A 23768-nucleotide genomic window follows, 5' to 3' on the forward strand; every position below is an offset into this window, starting at 1 on the left:
CTGCTCAGTAACCTTCTGCTCTGATCCTGTTCATGCAAACTGAACCTGCCCTCATCAGGATGTTCAACGCATCCCACAACATAAGGCTTCCACAACTTGGGTTTATACTGCAATAAAATCCATCATAAACCACTTTTTAACATAATGTTGTGAAATGCTCGCTCTAAAATCTGCATCATAATGCATAAACAATGTACTTACCCAACTTCTTTACTGGCTCATTATAAAAGCATCTAGCTACCTAACAGGCATATGGCACCATAAATCTGTCTGGAGCCAGTTCCCAGTGCCTGATGGAGGGCAACAGCGAGCCCTTCTGGCACTCACCTGCTCTCCCAGGCTCCTGCACAGCACCCTAACCCAGTGCTGGTTGTTGTTTCGAGGTGTGGGAGGCTCAAGTAAAGCCAGGGCAATGCTTTCTGCCTCCTCAGCAGCAACACTCCTGAAGAACTTGGAAGGTTCTTGGACCCACGGCCTCGGTCCTCCTTCAAACAACATATCCTTAGAGGAACCCAGAGTCACTAAAGCGACAGATGGTGGATCGATAGCCTGTAATCAATTAATTAATTAATTAAAAATTAATCATGTATTTACACCGTTTGGTTTTGCTCTGCAAAATAAACCTCCTTCTGAATGGAACAGCTGTACTTGGATAAGGAGAAGACTGTGATTTCTCCCATGCAGTGGTTTGTCAGCATACTTAGTGAAAAACAGAGCTGCACCAAAATTCACAAGGATTCTGTCCAGCTGGATTAGATTCAAAGGAAGCCACGGATCCAAAGACAAGTTTTAGCTGCATTCTAATCACATCTCTCTCATGAAGAGCTCCAACAAAAGGGAGACCCTTAATATATTCTTCTGAGCACAGAGAGATAGTATTCTGCCACATTTTTAAATAAGTATTTAAAATGAATGAAATTATGTCAAATTGTACTTTCACTTGACAGTGCTCTCTCCAGAACAGTTCTGTGTATGTAGCTATTCTCCTACACAAGTTTTACTTCAAACCTATCTAACAAATTCTGCACTGATGTGCATCCCCGGGACAGCCTGGGCTGTTCACCACCACAGCAATTAACCTGACATTTAGCACACAAGAACCATTTCCAGTTTGTGTTTTGCAACATCATATTACATCATTATAACCAGAAATCTGTAGGATTTGCACCAACATTTTTCCCATATTGAGGGAAAGCTATGGTGAAACACTCAGACTTCAGCCTGCAGTCAGTGCTAGGCCTCTGCAGATTAGGTAACAAAGCAGCCTCTTCTGTATTTCCATCTATTGACCCCGGACTCAGCTTCTTTCGTATTTTCTTCACTGAACCAGCCAGTGGTGGAATGTAAACCCACCCACCTCAGTTTTTCTTTACACAATCAGTTCCCTGTCATGTGAAGGTGTCCCAGTGCTGGAGCCTGGATGTCCCCAGGAGCACAGGAAGCAGACTCACTCTCAGTGGGAGATAGGCGGCGATGGTGATGCTGGCGCTGAGGCGCACGCGCCCGTGGGTGTACACAACCACCAGCCTGGTGTAGCCCTGAAATTCAGCCTTCACTCTCACTCCACTGCAGAAATCAGCAGTTGGCTTAAGTCTTCCTGTCAGATAAATTAAAAATATACAAGAGCTTATTTGGAAAGAAATGCCCAGGCATGTTCATCAAATTCAACAGCTGTTTGAAGGAAACCTACTAGAAAGATGGAGAGAACTTTTTACAAGGACATGTAGGGACAGGAAAAGGGAGAATCTGAAGCATCAAACTGAAAGAGAGAAGGTCTAGATGGGATACTGGGAAAGAATTTTTGGCTGAGAGGGTGGTAGGGCTCTGGCACAGGGTGCCCAGAGAAAATGTGGCTGCCCCTGGATCCCTGGAAGTGCCCAAGGCCAGGCTGGAAAGAGCTTGGAGCACCCTGGGACAGGTGAAAGGTGTCCTTGCCCATTGCAGGGGGTGGGACTGGATGAGCTTTTAAGCTCTCTCCAACTCAAACCATTCTGCAGAAAAAAGCAAATACATCCTCAAAATGAAACTACTTGGACCCCCTCCCCTCTGAGGTTTGGCACTTCTGTGGGGATCCTGTACAGAGCTATGAATCACTGATTTAAGGGAGAAGTGTGACTTGGTGACTTGGGAGAGGTGTGACCTGCCACCAATTTAACCTCCAGCCCAGGGAGGGAGTTAAAGCACCTTCAAGTGTGCTGAACACGCTGGGGTTCTCCAGCTCCACCACCAGCTCCAGCTGTGAGCAGTCACTCATGGGGAGCAGCTCCTCCCTGTCCCCGCTGGTCCGGCCGCTGATCCTCAGGGGCAGCTCCAGCACCTGCCCCACATGTGCCTCCACCTGGCAGGGAGTGAACTCCATGGCGCTGGGCTGGCTCACGTACACCTGCAAGGACAGGGCTGGGTCAGGGCTCTGCTCCCACACCAGGCACAGGGCTGGGTCAGGGCCCTGCTCCCACAGCAGGCACAGGGCTGGGTCAGGGCTCTGGCCCACAGCAAAGACAGGGCTGGGTCAGGGCTCTGCTCCCACAGCAAGGACAGGGCTGGGTCAGGGCTCTGCTCCCACACCAGGGACAGGGCTGGGTCAGGGCTCTGGCCCACAGCAGGGACAGGGCTGGGTCAGGGCTCTGCTCCCACACCAGGGACAGGGCTGGGTCAGGGCTCTGCTCCCACACCAGGGACACGGCTGGGTCAGGGCTCTGCTCCCACACCAGGGACACGGCTGGGTCAGGGCTCTGCTCCCACACCAGGGACACGGCTGGGTCAGGGCTGTGGCCCACAGCAGGGACAGGGCTGGGTCAGGGCTCTGGCCCACAGCAGGGACAGGGCTGGGTCAGGGCTCTGCTCCCACACCAGGCACAGGGCTGGGTCAGGGCTCTGCTCCCACAGCAGGGACAGGGCTGAGTCAGGGCCCTGCTCCCACAGCAGGGACAGGGCTGGGTAAGGGCTCTGCTCCCACAGCAGGGACAGGGCTGGGTCAGGGCCCTGCTCCCACAGCAGCTTGGGGAGCTCCCTTCTACTGCTGCTCCTCTGCACTAACTCTAACTCTAACTCTAACTCTAACTCTAACTCTAACTCTAACTCTAACTCTAACTCTAACTCTAACTCTAACTCTAACTCTAACTCTAACTCTTCTGCTTTACAGACTTTGTAGTGTGGACTAAGCTGTGTGCTATCTCCAGGAGGTTCCATCACCAGCTGGGAGAGGTTTAGCATCCATTAAAGAATCCACAGATTTCATAGCAATCACTGTGATCAAAGCTTTTATTTGCAGTATCTTTAACTACTTAATCTTTTGCAACTGGCTTCAGGATACCAAACCATATGGGACAGAGCTAAAGCTGTAATCTGTGTGGATTAACTACTCCTAAAACTACTACTACTAAAAACTTGTTCACTGAGGTCAGTAAACAGAACTCTGAAGAGCTGTTCCACAAAGAAAGCAGCTCCTAACACAGGAAAAAAGGCATTAAAAAATAACCTATTCAGATTGTGCAATACCCTGCTCTGAAAGCTCACATGGACAGAAGGTTTCTTTCTATCTTCAGGCTTTGACTTATGTTTGAGGATAAGAAGTTTTAGCTGAAAAAATCTTCATTCCTGTGTCTCCAGCTGGTAACTGCTGCACTGCTAAAAAGCAGCATCCTGGGTTGTTCACAGAATTATTTCAGAGGGAGTGTGTAAGCTAAATTCTGAACAGGTTTTAATTAATGTCACACCCCTCTCTTTAGGGCCACCATATGTACTGTTCCTGCATTTTCGTCACTCCACACCACACACTGACCACCATGACCTAACAACAGGGGATGGTCTGCAGAGACACCACAATGTTCCTCTTGGGAGCTATATTTTTCATTGCCATTTTCTCCTAATTTTCCTACAATACTGTTTTCTCTTGGCCAGCTCAGGTATCTGCAGTCAGTCTGCAGCACTGTGCTCACTTCAGTCACTTCTCCAGGCAGAAATTTCCTTGCACATCCTGATAACAACTGTCACCCTTTGGTATCAAGGGAGAACACCCACATGTCACCCCACAGAATGAATTTTTAGTTTGGCTTGTCTGCTTAGATGGCCAGGCCTGGAGTCAATTACTTTCTTGCACTTAAAACTTCCAACAGGGAAAAAGACTTGCCAAGGAAATCAGGAAGGGGCAAAAATGGGAGTAAAGTTAATGCACTGGACAGTGCTGGATTCCCTGAAGCACAAACTGAAACTAATCCCTTACCCTGCCACAGGGCAGGCAGTGGAAGGGAAATGCCTATGGCATTCTCAATGCCTTGGCTACTCCCAAAAGCCATATTCAAGACCAATCACTGAACAATGAACCTCTTACCTTCATTTCGCCATAATGCAGCGGATTCCGCACGTCCAGTGCCTGAATGATGCTGAGCCCAGGCTCACTCCCCGTGGTCATCGCTCCTTTCACTGTCACTGTCCCTACTGCAGGGTCAGAAGAGGACCAGCTGAAGTTGCCACTTCCACCCTGAGCCTGAAATACAGAGGGAAAAATCTTTCAATCATTTAATCAAGTACACGGCTCTCACATTCCACAGCTTTGGATATTTTGCATGAAAACCAGGAATGCACTGAGAACAGGACATACAAATAAAATAACACCTCAGAACTTCATAAGCAAGAGAGAGATGAGATGATTTCTACCCTTCATTCCTTTTAATTTCAGCTTTTCACATGCCAAAACAAATGTCAAAAGTTCCATCAGAGTAAAACACAGGTGAACACTGGAGCTATTTTTTGATGTATATTGTTTTAATTTCTTTAACTTCCTTTAACCTATTTCATAATTAAAATTTAACAAGGTGATAAATCTTGTCTAGAGGGACAGTGTGGAAAACAAACAAATCTAAATTATGCAGGAACTTAGCTAGTAATTTTTACCAGGGAAAGAGAACAAAAAGAAAATGAAGAGGAGAGTAATTCCCTTCTTCCTTCCTCTGAGCACGTGCACAACCTGATTACAGAAGGACACAGACAAATTAATAAATAGGTAGTGGTGTGTTACAGGAGATGCTTGGGATGTGGTGAGAAAAGCTCAAAGAATCCAAGAGCTCAGGATATTTGTAAAGGTATTTTAGCTGAAACAGGGAGATGAGCAGAAAACATAAAACAGAAACACCCAATTCTTAATAACTGTATGAAGCCTCATGAGGGTCCCTGGATAAACCCCAGCCACCTCACTACATTTTCTCTCTCTGGCAGTCAGTCTGCACTGAGGAGAGGAAGGGTAAAGCTGCTTCCCCTGCAGCCTCACCATACCCAGAGCCTGGCAGGGAGCTCCACAGTCACTGTGAGCAATGCCCTCCCCAAACCTCCTTGTGCTCAGCCTCACACAGCTGGCACCGCACCTCTCGTGCTACAGAAACCACCTCATTAGCACAAACAGGAACAAAGCAACCCCCAACAAACCAGACAGCTGCCAAAGGAAAGCCTGCCAGGCATTCTGATACCATCTGGAGGGAGTTACTTCAGCTATAAACAGAATTTGGCTAGATCCAAAAATCCCTTCCCATTTATTTTCAGAAAAACTTTATTCACCCATTTGAAATAGCCTGACTGAAGCTATGGAGTGGGAGGCAAACTCTGATGGAGAGGCAGGAACAGTTGAGCTGTGTGAATGCTGCTGACCAGTGGTATTGTGGGATGGAGAGACCAGAAGAAAGGTCGCAGTTTCAGCAAAATTTAAATCTTGGGAGAAAAAAGTTTCTATGTTTTTATAGAAAAAGATCAGAGTAAAGCGACACAATTATTGCAGTACCATGAAGGAATGTTCTCTAGTGAAACACTTCATTATATATGCAAGATAGGGTGAGAACAGAACTGTGAGAGAGGTAGGAAACAAAACCACATTACCTTTCCCTTACAGGGAAAACTCCAGCAGAATTATGAAGCACTGAAAATCCAGATTTAGTACTAAGCATTTTTACCACACTCTGCTGGTGTGGTCAGGAATAGCATGAAGTAAAGGAAACTAATCCCACAGAATACACGAGTAGAAATGCAGGGCTTAACTCAAGGGAGCTGGCCTTAGATTTCCACTGGAGAATGCAGTTTAATCCTGTGAGACTGATTCTCTCCATGGAGTCACTGAATCAGTAAGGCTGGAAAAGACCTCTGAGATTATCAAGTCCACCACTGAACCACATCCTCAGGTGCCACACTCCAGGATTTTTGAGCCCTTCCAAGGATGGTGACTCCACCACTGCCCTGGGCAGCCTGTGCCAGTGTTTGACAACTCTTCCTGTGAAAAAATTTTGTCTAACCATGAGGCTGTTTCCTCTCATCCTGTCCCTTGTTAGCTGGGAGAAGAGCCTGGCACCAAGCATCCTGCTGCCTATTTGGATATGGTTTACTTAACACAGATCCAAAAGTGAGCACCACTTTATGCTAAAAGGGAGAGGTAGGAGTTGTGCATCCAACACCTGAGTGCAGGGTCTGCGTATCACTGGCCTGGGATAAGAGTCTGGGCTGAGAAAGCACAATTTTCTTTTGCCTACTTAGACTGGAGATACTGGATACTGCAACAAAAACCATTTGCTTCATGAAGCATAAGGAATAAGTGACAGCTTGGGAGCACAGACACACCTAGTAAACATGGAAATCATCCCTTCTGTAAATGAGCTGTGGCCTTTGCCTCCCTGGAACTTTGTATTAGGAGCACGAGGTGTGTGGCCAGTGAGGAATACTGATGTCCAAAGCTGGCAGAGTGCTGCTAATTAATCTTGTCATGCTCTTTTTGCAGTCACTTCACACTCCCATTCATATTTCCCATCCCTGCCAGCAAAGGGCAGCCTCTAATGATCGCTGTGGATCTTTGGATATAGGATGCTCCTGGAATTCCAAACCATTCCAGGCACAGGTGGGTGGTGCATGCATGAGGGAGAGAGACAGGGAAGACAAGAGGTGGAGGTCAGTGGAGTTATTTATGTTTGCTGGTTTCTTGGTGCTTTTTTGAACTGTATATGAATTCCTAGGGTATTCACACTTTTTAAACATGATTCTTTCGCTAAGAGTTTTTTTCTTGGGAAGCTGAAAGGCAGCAAGAGGCTTCAGAGAAAAGAAAACCAATTTTTATTTTATTTGTTTCTTCCTGTTAATGTAGAATGTGTTTAGAGATTGTGTACTCAAGGTGATTGCTTGATTAAACTCCAGTGTGAGCTGTTTTAACTCATTGGCCAATCAGGACTCTGGAAAGAGTCATGAGTTTTCATTATTATCTTTTTAACATTCAACAAGTATCTTTTCTGTATTCTTTAGTATAGTATTCTTTAATATAATATAGTATAATAAAATAATAAATTAACTTTCTAATAAGATAGAGTCCTCCTCATCATTCCTTCTTTCGTCGGTAGCCCTGCATTTACAATAAATTCCTGTACCCAATGTCCCATGAAGTTCCTCCAAGTTAGATTTTGGATGCCACCATGCCTAAAGTATCCAAAGTCAACCCTAGCTCCGTGGTGTCATGCCCCAGTGTGCCTGCCTGAGCTGCACTCCCTGCAGCTGGAAGTGTATTCTTTGGCATACCTGGATAGTGTACCGGTACACTCCTGCTCTTGGCTGCCAAGGAAACATCAGAATGCTGGGTACAAGAGATATTGGAACATAGATCTCCACATCCTGCTGGTTTTGCACTGGAACTGGTAAGGTATGAACACCTCCATCCTGCAAAGTGCAAAAGCACAGTGTTATAAATGGCATCACAGAGCTTCCCAGAGTTAATGTTTAGTCCTTAGGTACAGACAAGTCCTTGAAAACACCTCAGAAAGGAAGGAAAACTATTCAGGACCATTTATGAACAGGAATTCCTAGTGAGCAAACAGCTCCTGGCAGCAAGGTGTGCCACTGGATTAAATGAGTGCTATTGCTACGAAGATCCAGGTGCCCACATTCATTTAAAAGGCAAGAAGAAATACACTCTTTCACTGCTCCTGTTTTGAGACCTCATTTGGAGAGCCAGTCTGGAGGCTCAACACCTACATTTACTCTTTGCTCATCCCACTGTGTACAAAACTCAGCCTGAAAGAGCCATTGCTCAGCCCCCCCAAACACTGGCCTTCACAGCTCTGCTGTCACTGCAGTGCCACAACCCTCTGGCACAACACACTGTTACTGCAGTTCTGAGCCAAAAACAGCTCTCAGGGGATGCCTTTCCACTGAAGAGAACATCTCTGACACAGAAAATGACCGTGGCTTAGCACACTGAAGGAGCTACTAAATCCTGCTCAAGGAATCACTAAAATGATTTCACAGCAAATGGGTTGAAGTGTTGAATTTTCAAGCAAAAGCAACTCACTTCCACACCACGTGCCCTAGTTAGCCATACATTCAGCAGCCTGCCCAACCAGCAGAAAGTTAATGAATATTAATTTGGAGAAATGTGCAGGCTGATACATTTGGCAGATTGTCATTCCAGAGTTTAAGGTCACTTACCAATTGATAGCAAACTTCCCCAATGTAACTGACTGCAGAACAAGGCCAGGGTATGAGTGATGATCCTACCACAATAAAGTGTAAAATTCCCTCAGCCTGTGAGAGGCCCCTTGCCCAGCACAAGGATCTGCCACGAGAAAAGAAATCAGTACTGTGCACCACTGCCTTAACAGGAGTTTGCCACATGCTCGGGAGCAAAATCCCACAGTCTTTAATTTAAGCAAATCCTCTGTTGACTCAATTGACAGTTTCCATGAAGAAAGGATTTTAGAATTTGGCTCTTAATCTGTTCAAACAAAGACAGCTCAGCCCCATGTAATTCTTAGGTTTCCTTTTGCTAGGAAGTCACTACTGCACAGCTCAATTATTTTTAGGCCTACCAGTGAAGCAGAGGAGTTTTCACAAAGACACACCTGATCAACTACTGATGTCAGTGCAGCATCAATCGTGGTCTGCCCCGCCTTCACAGCCCTCACATAATGATAGGACCCATTCAGAGAGGACTGCAGCACCTCAAAGTGTTCTTTGGACAGCTCTGTAGTAATTCGGATATTCTAAAACCAAAACATGAAACAGAAATTGCCACAGGTGACTGACATCAATGGAGGACAGAAAACCCTGAACACACAACAGGTCAGTGAGCAAACCACTGTTTAATAACACAGCTCAAAGACACGCTGCTGGAACTGATCAGAACTCTCCTCATGCAAGTTTCAGTCTTTCAGTAAGATTTTACCTTTAGATATAACATTAACTCTACAGAAAGTTTTTTCTTAAACTATCAGCAACATGTAATTTAACATGAAAGTACCCATATTTATACCACTAAATAATTCATACTTTACAGTACTCTTCTAATCTTTTCCTTCTTCAACACAAAAGAACACATTAATATATTGCCTCAACAGCACACTGCTGAGCTCTAGCTCAAACTCAGATCTGTATCCCAAAAGCAATTGTGGGCAAATAAAATAAAATTCCCCTAGCTCCAATACTCTGAAAAGCAATAATTTAATAATTGTTTTCTTGTTTCAACTGAACTATTTCAATTTCATTTCTTTTGCAGTTTTTTAAGAACTATGTATATTTGCTACCTAGTATACAGAATTTAGGAAGTAGCTCTTCCCTGTGAGGGTGGGCAGGCCCTGGCACAGGTGCCCAGAGCAGCTGTGGCTGCCCCTGGATCCCTGGCAGTGCCCAAGGCCAGGCTGGACAGGGCTGGGAGCACCTGGGACAGTGGGAGGTGTCCCTGCCATGGCAGGGGTGGCACTGGATGATTTAAGGTTGCTCCAAGCCCCATCTAACCTGAAAGATTTTGCCCAACTTCTATTTTTTTCTATATCACTTAAGACTCCAATAATTTCACATGAATCACCCAGAATGCTTTATTTTTAAAAAGTAACAACAACAAAACAAATGGGAAAAAAAGAAAAGGCAAGAAACAACAAGCTTTACACTGTCCTGTCTCAATGTAAATAAGAAACCACTTAAATAATTTCAAAGCAAGTTGGGATTTAGAAGACAGTCACTGAAAAGTATCTAAACATTTCAACTTACATCAGATAAATACACCTTATTGCTTGATTTATCATACACGTCAACTGTAATTTCATAAAGTCTGCCCGTCTCCAGGACCCATCTGTCACCTGGATGAACTGTAAATCCTGCAAAAGAGGAAATATTGAACTGCACAAACCAACAGCCTCTTTATCTAATGGAAAAAAGCATTTTGCTTCTGGTGCCCACACACTGCAGACGAACATTCATTATTTTAAACTGCTGACTACAGAGATAAAAGAAAGTACATAAAACCCATTTCACATTGAGCTACTTTGATGAATAAAATTACTTTTCTGTGAAAACTAACACTGAACGGAAGTGTGGAGCTACAGCATGAAAATCAGCAACAAGGCCAGAAATTGCATTAAGCAACGAGGCAGAGTGCAGCAATAAATACCAACCCAAATATGCAGGAGGCACCACATAGACAGTGCTGTTGGGCAGCCTGGACACGCCCTGCATGCGGATACCTGCGGGCTCAGTCAAGGAACACACGGCCTCTGCACAGGAGCAGCTTCCTCCTGGGACTCCTCTGCCTCTGGGGCTACTGTACAGCTAATGTACACTGCAAACAAACATCATCTCCACTGCAAGGCAGCGAGCTCTTTGGAGAGAACTCACTAGACAATACAATGACTGAAATATAAAAATTAAATAAAGCCCCATACATTTCTACACTGACTGAGGGGGAACAGACATGATTTAAGTGATCTTTTGCCAGCTTAATTTGTTAAAACATTCCTGAGGAAGGATACTCTTGTGCACCAGGATGATGTTGGTTTGGCCCTGCTGCAAGGCAGTCACAGTGGATGTTGCCTGGTCCAGCTTGGCAACCGGCCAGGAGGGATCTCCCTTGGGATGGAGGATGTTGTTCTGGAGCTGCAGCTCGTACTGCTCTGATGGCATTGCTATTTCTGGAGGTGAAACAAAACATAGGAAACAATAAAAGCAGGTGTGGCAGTGTTTAGCTGCTGCTAATTATTGCTGATTATTTTTTATTGATGCCTAGTGCACATATTAAATCAATATTTTCAGTGTCTTGTAAAAATAGCGCTTCTGTCATCACATCAACACACACATACACAAGAAACGAGCTTCTTGGCAAATTTAGTATCTGTGAAACTGCAATTTTCAACTAATATCATCTCAGTATTTAGACCTAACATTTAACTGATTTCCAGCTTAAAAAAAAAAAAAAAAAAGACAAAAGGGAGAAAAAGAAAAATGAGGGAAAACTCAAGGCACTGCATTTTGAAATGGGCATAAAGCCAGCTAACCCACATTTATAAAGGCTTCACTTTGTGGAGCAAATCCATTTGCCAATACAACTTTTCCTGTTAGAAAAGTTACTAATCTAAATTTGATTTAAGTAAGAAAGTCAGTCAGTTCCTTAGTGACTGTCAACATCTAAAATGACAATGCTAGCTCCTATTTTAAGTTACCCTTGTCTCCACATCCTTGACAAATCTGCAAGAGTATATTCTTAACAGTCACAATTTTTTTTTGACTGAAAGAACTAAGCAGCTGTATCACTGTGTGCCTTAGGAAAACAGTATTAAACATTAACAAAGCAGTTTAAACACAATTAAAAATTTCTCAGCAGTTAAAAATTCACACAAAGCATTAAAAAATAAAAATAAAGGAGAACAGAACAAACCTGTGATCTTCCCTTGCCTCAGTTTCTGAACTCTGTACTGAATTGATGTTCCTACCAGAAGATAAATGTCATATGCTGGATTTAAAAGGATATTTTCCAAAATAAGCAATCTGACTTCCGCAGGCTGTACATCCTGTTGATGGAGGGGGAAAGAAAAGTAACCACATTAAAAGCAGCTCATTTGTTTGAAGCAGACCATGCAGCAGGAATTTAGAAATCTGGAAGTGAAAAACATTATTTGCTGCAATTGGCTCTTTAGTTTCATCTCAACTTTTGTCACAACAGGGCAATGCAAGGGACAGTGACTGGGACAGAGATCTGCTCTCTGCACACAGTACAAGAATCAAGAAAAAAATCATGCCTGTATGAAGATCATTTTGGAGAATGCCGAAAAACTTGAGACAGATGCTCATTCAGACATCCAGAAATCCATCTTCCCCCCTGACATTCAGAAATCTTACCTTGTAGATGCTTTCCTGAAGTCTTGCCTTTAATTTAGAACTCCCTGTTTTCATTCCAGACACCAGAATGGTATCTCCTTGCTTGGCAACTTTTTCCATTTCCAATATATAGGAAGGTGGGATGTAAGTGGATTCTAAGAACTTGAGTATACTAAAAGGTGAATCACAGAGTGAATAGAAAATTGTTAAACAACCTTTGTAACCCACAGAGAAACACCACCAGCATCTACTCCCAGCCACTTTCAATTTTAAGCCAATTTAAGATGTTTGCCTGAGACCAGATATCCAAATTTTACTCATTCTTTGAGGTATCTGCAGCTAATTTCTGTGACAGATAAGTTTGTCTGAAGCTTGCTTGTGAGCTATCAGAAGACTGCATATGTTGTCTACAATGACCCCTCCAGTTTGTTCAGTAGGCGAGACTGCAAAAACTCTCTGTGTTGTAGAAGAATTGATGTGCAAGACCCAAAGCTCATGTTTATAAAAGCAAACCCAGAATGTAACTCTGACCTCCCTCAAGAAGCCAGGATGTATTTAATAAGTGACTATGAAAATCATCTAGCAGAAAACTTGTAGTAACTGTTAGAAATTTCAGTGAAAAGGGACAGAAGAGAGGGAAGGAATTTGCCATGAATGGGCAAATGACAGTAAGTTTTGGAAAAAGGAGCATGTTTTACAGGGTGCCACCTTCTGTATGCACATGATCTGTGTGGCTTCATGTGCACTTTCAGAGTAAAACCAGTAGAACCATATGGAGAACATTTATGGATATTAACGTTTTCATGACAATTTATGATTTATTTCACAAAGCTGCACCACCTGTAGAACATTTTAATGCTATCATTATCATGCTAACAGTAGAGCATATATCAATATTAGTCTGGTTAAAATCACATCAGCAAATACTTATACTGAAAGAAAAAGCTCCATATGTACCAGGACTTGGGATATCCAGTCCCACTGAGCCATTTATTCTGGCTCTCACTTGTACCTGCAGCTTCAGGTGTATTATGGGCTTAGCAGGCTTCCCCCAGCCAATGCTGCTTCTCTAAGGCTGCAAAATCAGTTTGTGTTTGCCCAGGGGCAAAGCCTTGCTGGCTCCCCCCACTCCACTTGCAGTGTATGAGGAGACAGAGTTTGAGGATGGAAGTTGGCTGTTAACCATTGTGCTCTGCAGGAGAACTGGTTTCCCCACAAGGAATCCTGTTTCAACACCTGAACTAAGTGTCACTGACACCTGAAACTCTCAATGTTTGGAGAGCTGCTTTCTGAAACAGAAGGGGATTTTTATTCCTTAAAAAGCTAAAAATAAAACTCTGCTGAAATCCTGAGATAGCAATCTTACTGATAAATCTTCCTTTTGCATGAGATGCTCCAGCAAGATCAACAACCGCATCTGTTTATTTCTAACTATTGCATCAGAGCTACCAGAGCTGCTCACTATCAGCTAAACTAAAGACAGAACAAAGTGCCCAGGCTGTCGAGTAGCTTAAAAAAACCCAACCTGAAACAACTGACCCTTAACATTATAATTTTAGGCATCAGTTCAATAAACTGCCTAGATGTGGGGAAGAATTTTTGGCACATCAGACTGAACAAATCCTTTGAGAGCAAAGGAAATGACTTTACCGCAGAGCGTTGTGGGAGTCTGAGAAGCCATCGGCCTCCGGGTCCTTCACCACTGTCCAGTCAAACACCAACCCTGCCAGAGTGCTGAAAGTGTTTCCTACAAATCAAACAACCAGATGAAAACAAAAACAGAACAAGCATAGAGTCTTACTGGAACATAAACCATGGCTTATTTCCCTGGGAATTTTCTCTATTTTATCCCTGCAAGAAGAACCATGAAGCACCCTCGAGTTTGCACAACACCAAGCCATGAATCCTACACTACACATAGGATAAAAACAAATTTACTTTTCGATATTAACATATCACCATACTTCATGTGGCATTCATGGTTTACAAACACAGGTGGGATGGGCACAGTAACCAAAACAATCAATTCCACCTTTTATAGCAGCTTGATACATTATTTCCCCTCAGTAGTTGTCCTAAAAATCCCTTGCTGGGAGTGCTATGTGGGCACAAAACTTGATTGTTGAAAGTGTGGAATTCTTAGCAGATCATGGCTCTTTTTCTGATGCAACAGACTACAAAAAGCATTAGTTTTCTGCTCCTATTAAATAACAATGCATTCACAAATGCACTGACTCTTGTGAGCCTAAATGGTGTGTCCCAAAAGTGAGTGTTTGTGTAGTAATTAAACAGATTGAGCAATAGGTGATTGGTCTCAAACATCACCTCTGAACCTCCTGTCAGATACCTGATTGTTCACAAAAACATCCTTTTGCAAAATTCTTTAGACTACCACAGCTCAAAAGAAAAAAACCAGACAACTTCACAATGTACGATCCAGAGAAACTCCTTCAAAATCTCCACTTGGCTTCAAACAATCAACAGTGTGACAAATAAAGCTAGTGCATCTATCAGACAGCTAGAACTTTTAATATAAATTTAATTTCTTACAAGCAGATCTCTTACCTTCTGAATCCAAAGCATGAATTTTGAGCTCCAGTGGTGAATCCTCAAGGTAGAGCTCTCTTGTTGTGGACACAATTTGAATGCCATGAATTAAATCAACGATGGCGTCACAGCGAATCACTTGTCCAGTCACTTGAAGAGACATGACAAAGAGCACAAGAAAGCACAACACTGCATGTGCTCATCAAGAACAACAATAAAGTCAAGATGCACCTCAAATTTAGCCAGTGACACAAGACACTGACACTGAAGGAACTGAAACTTGGTCATGACCTCCATGAAGAAACTCGTGGTCAAACGGTGGCTCAGAAAGCAAGAGAAACAGTTCCCTCCCTCACTGGCCTGCAGAAACTCTGATCTCCATCTGCACTGACAGCTACAGTGGGAGCTGTCTGCGAGTGCTTATGCAGAGTTGCTACTCTGGCCCACAGACATCAATGGCTTTAACCCACAGACAATAAACGCCCACAAACTCCTTCAGTTAGTGACTGCACGGCATTGGTGGTGCCTCTCTGTCACTATAAAAGCTAACCAGGTATATTGCATGACAGACACAAAATGTGTATGATTCCACCTTTTTCGAACTTGTGTTAGTCATTTTTATTAAACACTTTTTATATTTCAGTCACCCCCTCGATTTGTGGATTTTGGGGGTCAGGTGTTTTAAGAATTACCTTTTTCCTGGGTGCATCATTAAAATCATTAACACTTCTCTTAGGCAAACAGAAGTTAAAACCCACGCCCATGGGAAGTCTAAAATGACTGCATAGGAACTGAAACGCGCCTGTGCACCCCCAGATCTCAGCTTTGTTCCCTGAGGTCGGCAGCATGCCCGGAGAGGCGGGGGTTGCTCAGACTCACGTGTGTCCTCGGCAGAGATGATGGTGGTGAGGCGCGTGGGCTGCGAGGAGCGCGCCTGGACCAGCGCTCTCTGCGAGCAGCGGACGCCGGCCGGGCCCAGCGGCTCGATGCTCGCCACCTCCGGCCGCGTGGAGAACCTGCGGGGGGGGACTGTCAGCACCGCGGCTCGCTCTGCCCTCACACCGCCCCGGGATTCACCTGTGTGCCCCGCAGCTGCCTCTGGGAGAGCCGCATGGCAGCAGCTCCTCGAGGACCCCAGCGCAGGGAAAGCCCAGGGCAGGCAAGCTCAGCATTCTCTGCACCACGGAATCAACCAACCTTCCCCTAAGCCCATGGAGCAGGGCATTACTTAGTGGTGCCCAACTCTCCCTTCCAGTGTGCCAAAACCATCAACAGAAAACAACAACAAAAGTCGGAGAGTTATTAAAAACCAAGCCTCTTGAAAGAAAATCTGAGCTAGCAGCAATGCACATCTGAGGGGGAACTGCAGTGAAAAGTTCCAGCAGCCAAAGCCCTTGTAAATCCCTCCAGACCCTCATCCCTGTGCCTGAGCCGGTCCCAGCTGCTGCTCCCCGGGCAGCAGGGAGGGAACAGCCCCCGCTGTGTGCCCGGGATCCGCTCACAAGGGCCCTTTGAAGGATTAAAACAATGGAAGCAAGCACTGATGGGTGACAAAGCTGCTCGGGAATTGCTTCTCCGGATGATGACAGCAGCTCTGAGGAAAGCTGCGCTATCTGGTAAATGCAATCTAAACCGGGCACTGGACCCCCCCAGTAGAGATGGGGAAGCTGGATGGGGTTGGAGTTTTTCTCTAGAAGATGTACAAAGATGCCCACCTGCGATGTGTGGGGAAAATTCTCTATCCAGCAAGGAGCAGGATGGGAGCTCCAAACAAACAGCAATGCCTGAATCCCCAGATACAGATTTCACCTCCTTCTCTTGCCAGCACAACAACAAATCCACACCAGCGAAAAACTGAATTTCTCCTTAACTAAAATCCTATCTATTGAAAAACAACACATCACACCACACTCAATTATCTGAGAGTTAACAGCTGCAGCCCAGGTGAGCACAGACCTCTGCTGTAGCCACTGCAATAAAACTGCAAATCCTGTTTCAAACCTTAAGCTCCCAAAAGTATTTTGCTTGCATAAGGAGTAGTTTTAGAGGATTTTGAAACGACAATACCAACTGCTGACCCAGAATTCCAAAGTACTTTATCTGATCAAGGAAAAAACAGCCCACAGCAGTATGCAATGGGCAATTTAAACACCAATTAAAAGCTTAAACCTGAAAACTGTTTGTTTATATCTAGTCTATATACCTAAACAAAGTACACAAATATGTGCATATTTTTTATAGTAGGTTTTACACTGTTTCTAAAATAACATAATTTTCTGTATTAGTAGCACACAGCTTTACTCAAAAAAAGTTAAAATATGTTTTAAAGATTAAAAGTGAGCAATTAGTTATTTTCCTGTTGTTCTGTTGTTCTCTGGCAACCATGAAAGAGTTTTCCAACACTGACAAGTTTCTTTAAACAATATTAGCATTCACCACAAGTAAGGCTTTTCCTGTACTTGCCTCGCTGGCTTTTGAAGCTGAGCATGTGCATTTGACTTAGTCTGCATGCAGGTATTTTTAAATAAGTATTATATGTAGGAAATTGACTTTTATTTAGCTCTTTACACAGCTTAATATTCTCTACCATTAGATTTTTTGTTATTAATTTGAGGATTTTGCATTCTTGCAGTCTGGTATTGATTGTGTTTACAACACAACAGGGGTTTCACTGTGGTTTGTATTTGTTCTTTTAATATCTGGCTATGAATTGTAATACAAAACCACTGTGTTTTGCACTAATAGCAGTGCTGTAAAACGGAATCTAATTACAAGATACTTTTCAGACTAGAAAAAGGGAGGAACAAAGATAACAACAATTAAATTTTAACTGTAAACATACATACACTCCCCAATCTTAAAGGAACTTTCAAGCTTTTACAGCTAAAAGCCAGTCACTGCAGTAGGGAAACTGAGATTAGCCACTATTTGGCTTCTAGCAGTAGTTTAAGAGGCAGAATATTAGCTGAATGTCTTTTTTCTAATACAAATTTTACTCAAGTGGGCCTTTCTGAGGCTTGGTTTCGTATTGATTTATATTTAAGAACAATCTGCACAAGTAGTATTTTTTCCAGCAGAACACAGGAAGTACCTGATGACCCCTCTATCATTCAGCAATATCAGAAGCACATTCTGTTTACAGCTACCTGGATGCAGGGCCAAGCACAGAGAGGCAAAGGCATTAATCAGCCAGGCTGGGGGTTACAGCAGCACTACGCTGGGATCACTACTGGCTCCTAGATGGGCAAGAAAAAGAAACTTCAGCTTTAAGTGACAAAAAATGCAATTTATATCCCCTGCCAACTACAGCAGCTCTTCAGCAGCGTGTCAGTGTGTGACATTGAGAGCTGGGCCTGTCAGAAGGCAAAATTAGATCCTGAGAAGCCAGCAATGGGAAGCATTTCTGGCACTTGCTCTGGATCCCGCGCCAGCGCCTGTAAGAAACAGCAAGGCAAGGAGGAAGCACTTGAAAGAAGAGTGAGGAGGGAAGGGGAAAAAAGCTCACAAAAGTCCCCAATTTGTATTTCCTTCAGAGTAAAATCCTACTTGCTGAGGAATGAATGGTACCAGCAAACAGGCCGCCAGTCCTCTTGGCAATTTCTGCTTCATTCACCATTTCCATCCCCCTCCAGGGCCCCAGACACAGAAACAAGATTGTATCCACACATCTACCCAAGCCAAGCCTGTGCTCTTCATTGACTAGTAGTAACACCACATGTCAATATCTCAGCAGATTATAACTCATTTATTTATCAGCTGGTTCAAAGATCAGGCACCTGTTCCTGTTTCTCTCCCTGGCAAGTCTCTGTTGATTCTCATTGCTCCAGTGTTTTATACTGTTCTGCCAGCTCCTCAGACTAAACTCAGCTGACTGAGTCAGCAAAAATCCACCTCTGTGGAGCTGCACCACGACTGTCAGCTGATCTGATCATTTAGAATTTTATCAGGCATTTGGGCAAGAAACTGGGCAGTAAAAATTTCCAAGAGTTTGGGAAGATTGGACTGACCAATACACCAGGGACATTATATAGTCACTCTTACAACTAAAAAATGAGCAAAAGTCTAAACCATTTATTTCATGGGTGTTGAGCACTGAAATGTTGGCCAAAATGAGTAAGTCCCTAATCCTTCTGTCTTCCTTAACAGACAGGTGATGCTCAGACTGAGAAAAAGCTTTTTTCAACAGTAAACTTGCACTGATATTCACACATCACTTAAGGGAAACAACATTATTTCTTGTACCTCCTGGGCTCTGTCAGAACACTTCTGCTACAGCCTCGCACCCCCTGCTCTGGTTCTGAGCCAAACTCTCAGGTAACACACACACCTGAGCCACAGCAGCACAGCCCCTCTCACTTTACCACCCTGCACACCTCAAGCCAATTCTGAGCTCCTGCTGGCACTTCCAAGAGCCTGAAGCCCTGCTGGGAAAGCACAGGTGAGTCAGGCAGAGGGAGAACATCCTGCTGCACACTGCAATGCCTTGCAAGAGGGAAATGCAGAGCAGGTGAGAAATAGCAAACGTTTAAGATGTCACTTCACAATATGGAAGTTAACAGTATCTCTGTGAGATACTGTTAACACAAAGCATTTTTCAGTCAGAGTCCGTCAGGTTTTTTTAGACCCGTGGTAAAACAGGTGATCCAGGAAACAACATAACTCCCAGACTGCCAGGGATGAGACGATTGGTCTTAGAGCAAAGCAACAGATCTCAATGACAACACTACTGATACAGGGTTTTAAAAGCACACAAGCCAGCACACGGACAGTAAGATCCATTGACAACAAAAACACAACAAGGTAAGGAGCTAGAAAATGAGCTTTGCCAGCCAGCCACTGCAGCAGCAGCACAGTGCAGTGGGTTTGGGCTCTCTGGGATATTTGTGCATCCCACAGCATCTCTCCCTTCACCATGTGCCACCAGCTCCTCTCCCACAGCAATTACCTCAATGCAAACCCCTCAGTGAGGGCTTCAGGAGCACACACACACATTTCATTAAGGTGGCAATGAACTCAACTCCAGCAGCCCTCAGCATGTATCTCAACTCTACACTCCGTGGAAATAATGAAATATGTAAACATATTTGTACATTGCAGATAATTTCTGCTACAAACACCCAGCCATGGAGAGTACCTTGGGGGAAAATGGGTTTTTGGTGTGTGTGTTCCCCTCCTCTCCCTGACAATGTTATTATGGTGTGACAGGTTTCAAGGAGAAAATTCTGCTTCTGAAAGCTTTCATTCTTTCAGGTGTAATTTATGGATTAAGGTAGTTAAAAGACAAATACAGATGCAATATAAATGCTAAATATATCTGCAGAGACTGTATTTTATGCCTGAAAATAACACCATGTACAATATTTACAGATGGAAATACTGTGTGCTTTGAAAACAAAGTTTTCCCAAAAAATAATTTTAATATAAAGGCAACCCAAACTCCAGAAGGCATGAGCATCTTGAAAATCAGAAAATACTTCAGAGCCACGCTTGTAACTTTACCACTACTCCCAGTCTGCTGGGATGATGATAGAATGATAGAATTTGACCTTTTCCCTCTCAATCAGCGGAATTCTCAGACACCACTACAATCACTTTGAAAATATCCTACTTTCAGAGGTAAACTTGAAGGCTGAAAGGGAAACTGGGGGAAAAAAAGGTCACAGCATGCTATAGACTGATCTTTCAGGAAATTGGACACTTGCCTTTGAATTCTGAAGGCTTGAGATGAGTAATGCAGACCTTCAAAAGGTGTCATTTGCTATCAGATGCTGCTGAACAACCAGAACAGGCCACCTCTAACCCCACAAGCTCCCATATTACAAACCCCCAGTCCCCTCTCCAGACACAGAGGGCCTGAATCTGACCACTTCCACTCAAATCCTTGCTTTCACGCACACAAACACACCCATCATTTCTCAAACGTGAGGAGGAGTCACTCCGTCCCAAACCACTGCATTTGGTACTTCCTAAATTGCTCAGTTCAACAGCCCCTGTCCAGGAGCAGCTCCTTGAGAGAAACAGGAACCCTGCCAGCAAGGGGCTGTGCTGCTGCTCCTCCAGACACATTTCTTCCGAACCCCCCCAGTTCCAGGCCTGGGGGACAAGGAGGAGCAAGGAGAGAGCCCCAGATGCAACTGCAGCCTCTGCTCGGGCACACACACACAGCTCCTGCTTCCTCCAGAGGCTTTGCTGAGCACACCTCGAGTTTCACAACCCACATCCTGCCAGGCCTGGCAAAGCAGAAGTGAATAAATGCCCATTTACAAGCCGCAGAAAATAACAGCACACACAAGGTGAATCAGGTGTAATTTCCTTAATTCCCAACCAAAATTCTTCTCTGAAGGGCAGAGGGAGAGGATGGAAAAGGATGTTGAGGTCTGTCTGCATGAGGGATATGAGTCATTGCTGCAAACAGCACCAACAGAACATGCTCTGAAGTGCACAAAAATCACCTCCATTAGAGATATGACTGTGAGTCAAATCTGGCATTTCTCTGGAGAACAATCTTACATCTTTTCATCTGCAGACTTCAGAATGAGATTAGCAAAAATCTCCATGCTTCTGACAGCGGGATAGCACCTGGCATGTGCAGGAATGGCTGCAGTCAACCCAGCGTTACCTCACAGCTCACTGGCAAACAGGAAAGGGAGTCTGTACTTCCAGATTTTACCAGTGCTTTGATGAGTTTTGGGGTTCAGCTTTATGCAATGTACTTTACCTCACAAATCAAACCCTTTTAAAGGCTCAGCAGCCTTCAAAAATTCGAGTAAGGAAAGAGAAAAAACCCACAGTTGTGAGATTTTCACTAACGCGGTCCACTAAAAATTAAATTACATGACCACAAGCAGCTTATCTAGGAACGTTCATTTTGTTGACACTTCTGGATGAAATTAATTACTGCTCTTCTGCATAAGCACCCTCAAATATATCAATTGTAACAGACCAAAGGTTTGTACCCAGCCCAGACACAAGAAATATACAACAACCAAGCAAAGAAATGCAGAGAATGAAAATACAGCCCTTTAAGATGCATTTCAGTAACTGCCAAACACAAAACTGAAAACTGCTACACGCATCCATCTGGCACATATGGAAGTATCATCCTAAACGTACCTCGACTGCTGCTTATTTTTCAGGTGGGTACCTCCTGCTCATTACTGATTAAGTTACCATTCTGGAGCTCCACAGAAAGGACAAGGAGTAGGCAACATTTGTTCAACATGAAGACCACTGTGAGCTTTCTAAATGTGCACATGCTGAGGGACTTGCCTTCAGCCTCTGTGCCCAACCCTGCCCAGTGCTGCTCCCTGTGCGAGGCAGGAAGGGGATCCCAGCCAGAAGTTCCTGGAGTACATCCCACGTGCTCAACACTGAGAAAACCAGGAAAGCTCTCACTTTTAAAACTCGACTTCACTGTCCCAGGTGGAGTCTTAAGGGTGCTGTTACCTACACTTAGAGCAGCACTGAGAGGCTCCCGACTTAGCTACGACTCATTTATGTGCACCCCCTGAGCTCAAGGCTGCCAGGACCTTCATTACCGACTACAGTAAAAGAAAGGGCATTTCCACACCAGCAGCAGAGTTCTGGGTGCTGTCCCCGCACACACGGGACTGTGACCATGTGTGTGTGTGGGGTGGCACTGAGGCTGTGTGTGTGTGTGGGGTGGCACTGAGGCTGTGTGTGTGTGCAGGGTGGCACTGTGACCATGTGTGTGTGTGTGTGTGTGTGTGTGGGGTGCACTGAGGCCATGGGTGTGTGTGTGTGTGTGGGGTGGCACTGTGACCATGTGTCTGTGAGGTGGCACTGCGGGAGTGCAGGGCAGCAGGGTGAGCACATGGGCAGTGTGGAGGCAGAGTGGGCACGGTACGTGCAGAAGCTGGAGCGTTTGGGGGGTGTGGGGTACAGAGGAGAAGCAGGTGGACACACGTGGGGTGTGTGCACACGGGGTGTGAGGCACATGTCGGGCACGGAGCCATGGCGGGAAGCTTCCTTTACAGGCAGGGACCTTCTGCTCAGGGCCCGGCCTGCAGACACTGCCCCCCTCCAGCGGGTTTAACCCTCACTGCACAAAACAAACAACCTTTCTCCTCAGGGATTATCTCCATGTCTGCTCCCGCACTGCTGGGCCGCCCAAACCCACCCGCAGCGAGGTAAAAGCGCTGAGAGAGGGCCCGGCTGCCCCGGGAGCCGTCAGGCCCCGCCGCGGGCCGAGGAGCCGCCGCAGGTGCCGGCGGGGGGAGAAGCGGACAAAGGGCGGCGGCACCTGCACTCACCATCGGTAGCAACCCTCGCTGGCCTCTAGCGTGAAGTTGACGCGGGTGCCGCGGGTGAAAGGGAGCAGCACCTTGGGGGTGTTGAGCTTGGAGGAGGCGGCGAGGTGCAGCAGCAGGAGCAGAGGCAGCGCCCCGGGCGCGGGGGGAGCCATGCTGCGCGCCGGCGGGACCGTGCGGGGCGCGAAAGTGCGGCGGGAGCGGCGCGGCGGGGCCGGGCCGGGCAGGGCAGGGCGGCCCGGGGGCAGGGCCTCCCCCCGCCCTCCGCCCCCCGGGGCCGCACCTCCCTCCCTCGGGGGAACTCCAGCGGCGCCAACAGCGAGGCGCTGGTGCTTTGAAAAGCCTCCTTTCCTCCGGGCCTAACCACAAGCGTCTCCTAGGAGTCGCGCTCCAGACCCTTCCCCGGACAGGCTCCAGCACCTCAATGTGTGTTATGTCGTGGGGTACCAAAGCTGAATGCAGGATTCAGAGCGTGGCTTCACTCGAGCCCAGCACAGGGGGACGGTCACGGGCCTGGTCCTGCTGCCACACCAGTGCTGGAGCAAGCCAGGTGCCCTTGGCTTTCCTGGCCGCCTTCATGCTCCCCGGGCACACTGGTGCTAACAGCTATGCTAAGCTGCAGTTCATTCATTGCCGTAGCATCTCAGAATGGTTTGGGTTGGAAGGGACCTTAAATCACCGACTCCCACCCCTGCCATGGCAGGGACACCTCCCACTGTCCCAGGCTGCTCCAAGCCCTGTCCAGCCTGGCCTTGGGCACTGCCAGGGATCCAGGGGCAGCCACAGCTGCTCTGGGCACCTGTGCCAGGGCCTGCCCACCCTCACAGGGAGAAATTTCTTCTTAACACC

At 45.5% G+C, this 23768-nt stretch overlaps 1 protein-coding gene across 1 annotated transcript in view; it reads right to left on the reverse strand.

Annotated features, from left to right (window-relative positions):
- NUP210 (nucleoporin 210) overlaps positions 1 to 23107 on the reverse strand; it is a 49500-nt gene extending 26393 nt beyond the window's left edge. The window contains exons 1-15 of the mRNA XM_064724132.1: positions 22923 to 23107; positions 15529 to 15665; positions 14668 to 14799; positions 13753 to 13849; positions 12124 to 12274; positions 11663 to 11795; positions 10761 to 10919; positions 10407 to 10475; positions 10003 to 10109; positions 8859 to 8999; positions 7540 to 7677; positions 4331 to 4486; positions 2185 to 2383; positions 1452 to 1597; positions 328 to 549 (exon numbers count right to left, since the gene is read on the reverse strand). Coding sequence (XP_064580202.1) covers positions 328 to 549; positions 1452 to 1597; positions 2185 to 2383; positions 4331 to 4486; positions 7540 to 7677; positions 8859 to 8999; positions 10003 to 10109; positions 10407 to 10475; positions 10761 to 10919; positions 11663 to 11795; positions 12124 to 12274; positions 13753 to 13849; positions 14668 to 14799; positions 15529 to 15665; positions 22923 to 23074 — 2139 coding nt within the window. The 5' untranslated portion in view covers positions 23075 to 23107. The remainder of the gene's footprint in view (positions 1 to 327; positions 550 to 1451; positions 1598 to 2184; positions 2384 to 4330; positions 4487 to 7539; positions 7678 to 8858; positions 9000 to 10002; positions 10110 to 10406; positions 10476 to 10760; positions 10920 to 11662; positions 11796 to 12123; positions 12275 to 13752; positions 13850 to 14667; positions 14800 to 15528; positions 15666 to 22922) is intronic.
- Positions 23108 to 23768: the final 661 nt, after the last annotated feature.

Source organism: Zonotrichia leucophrys, chromosome 12 (assembly GCF_028769735.1).
Source record: "Zonotrichia leucophrys gambelii isolate GWCS_2022_RI chromosome 12, RI_Zleu_2.0, whole genome shotgun sequence".
NCBI classification, from domain to species: domain Eukaryota; kingdom Metazoa; phylum Chordata; class Aves; order Passeriformes; family Passerellidae; genus Zonotrichia; species Zonotrichia leucophrys.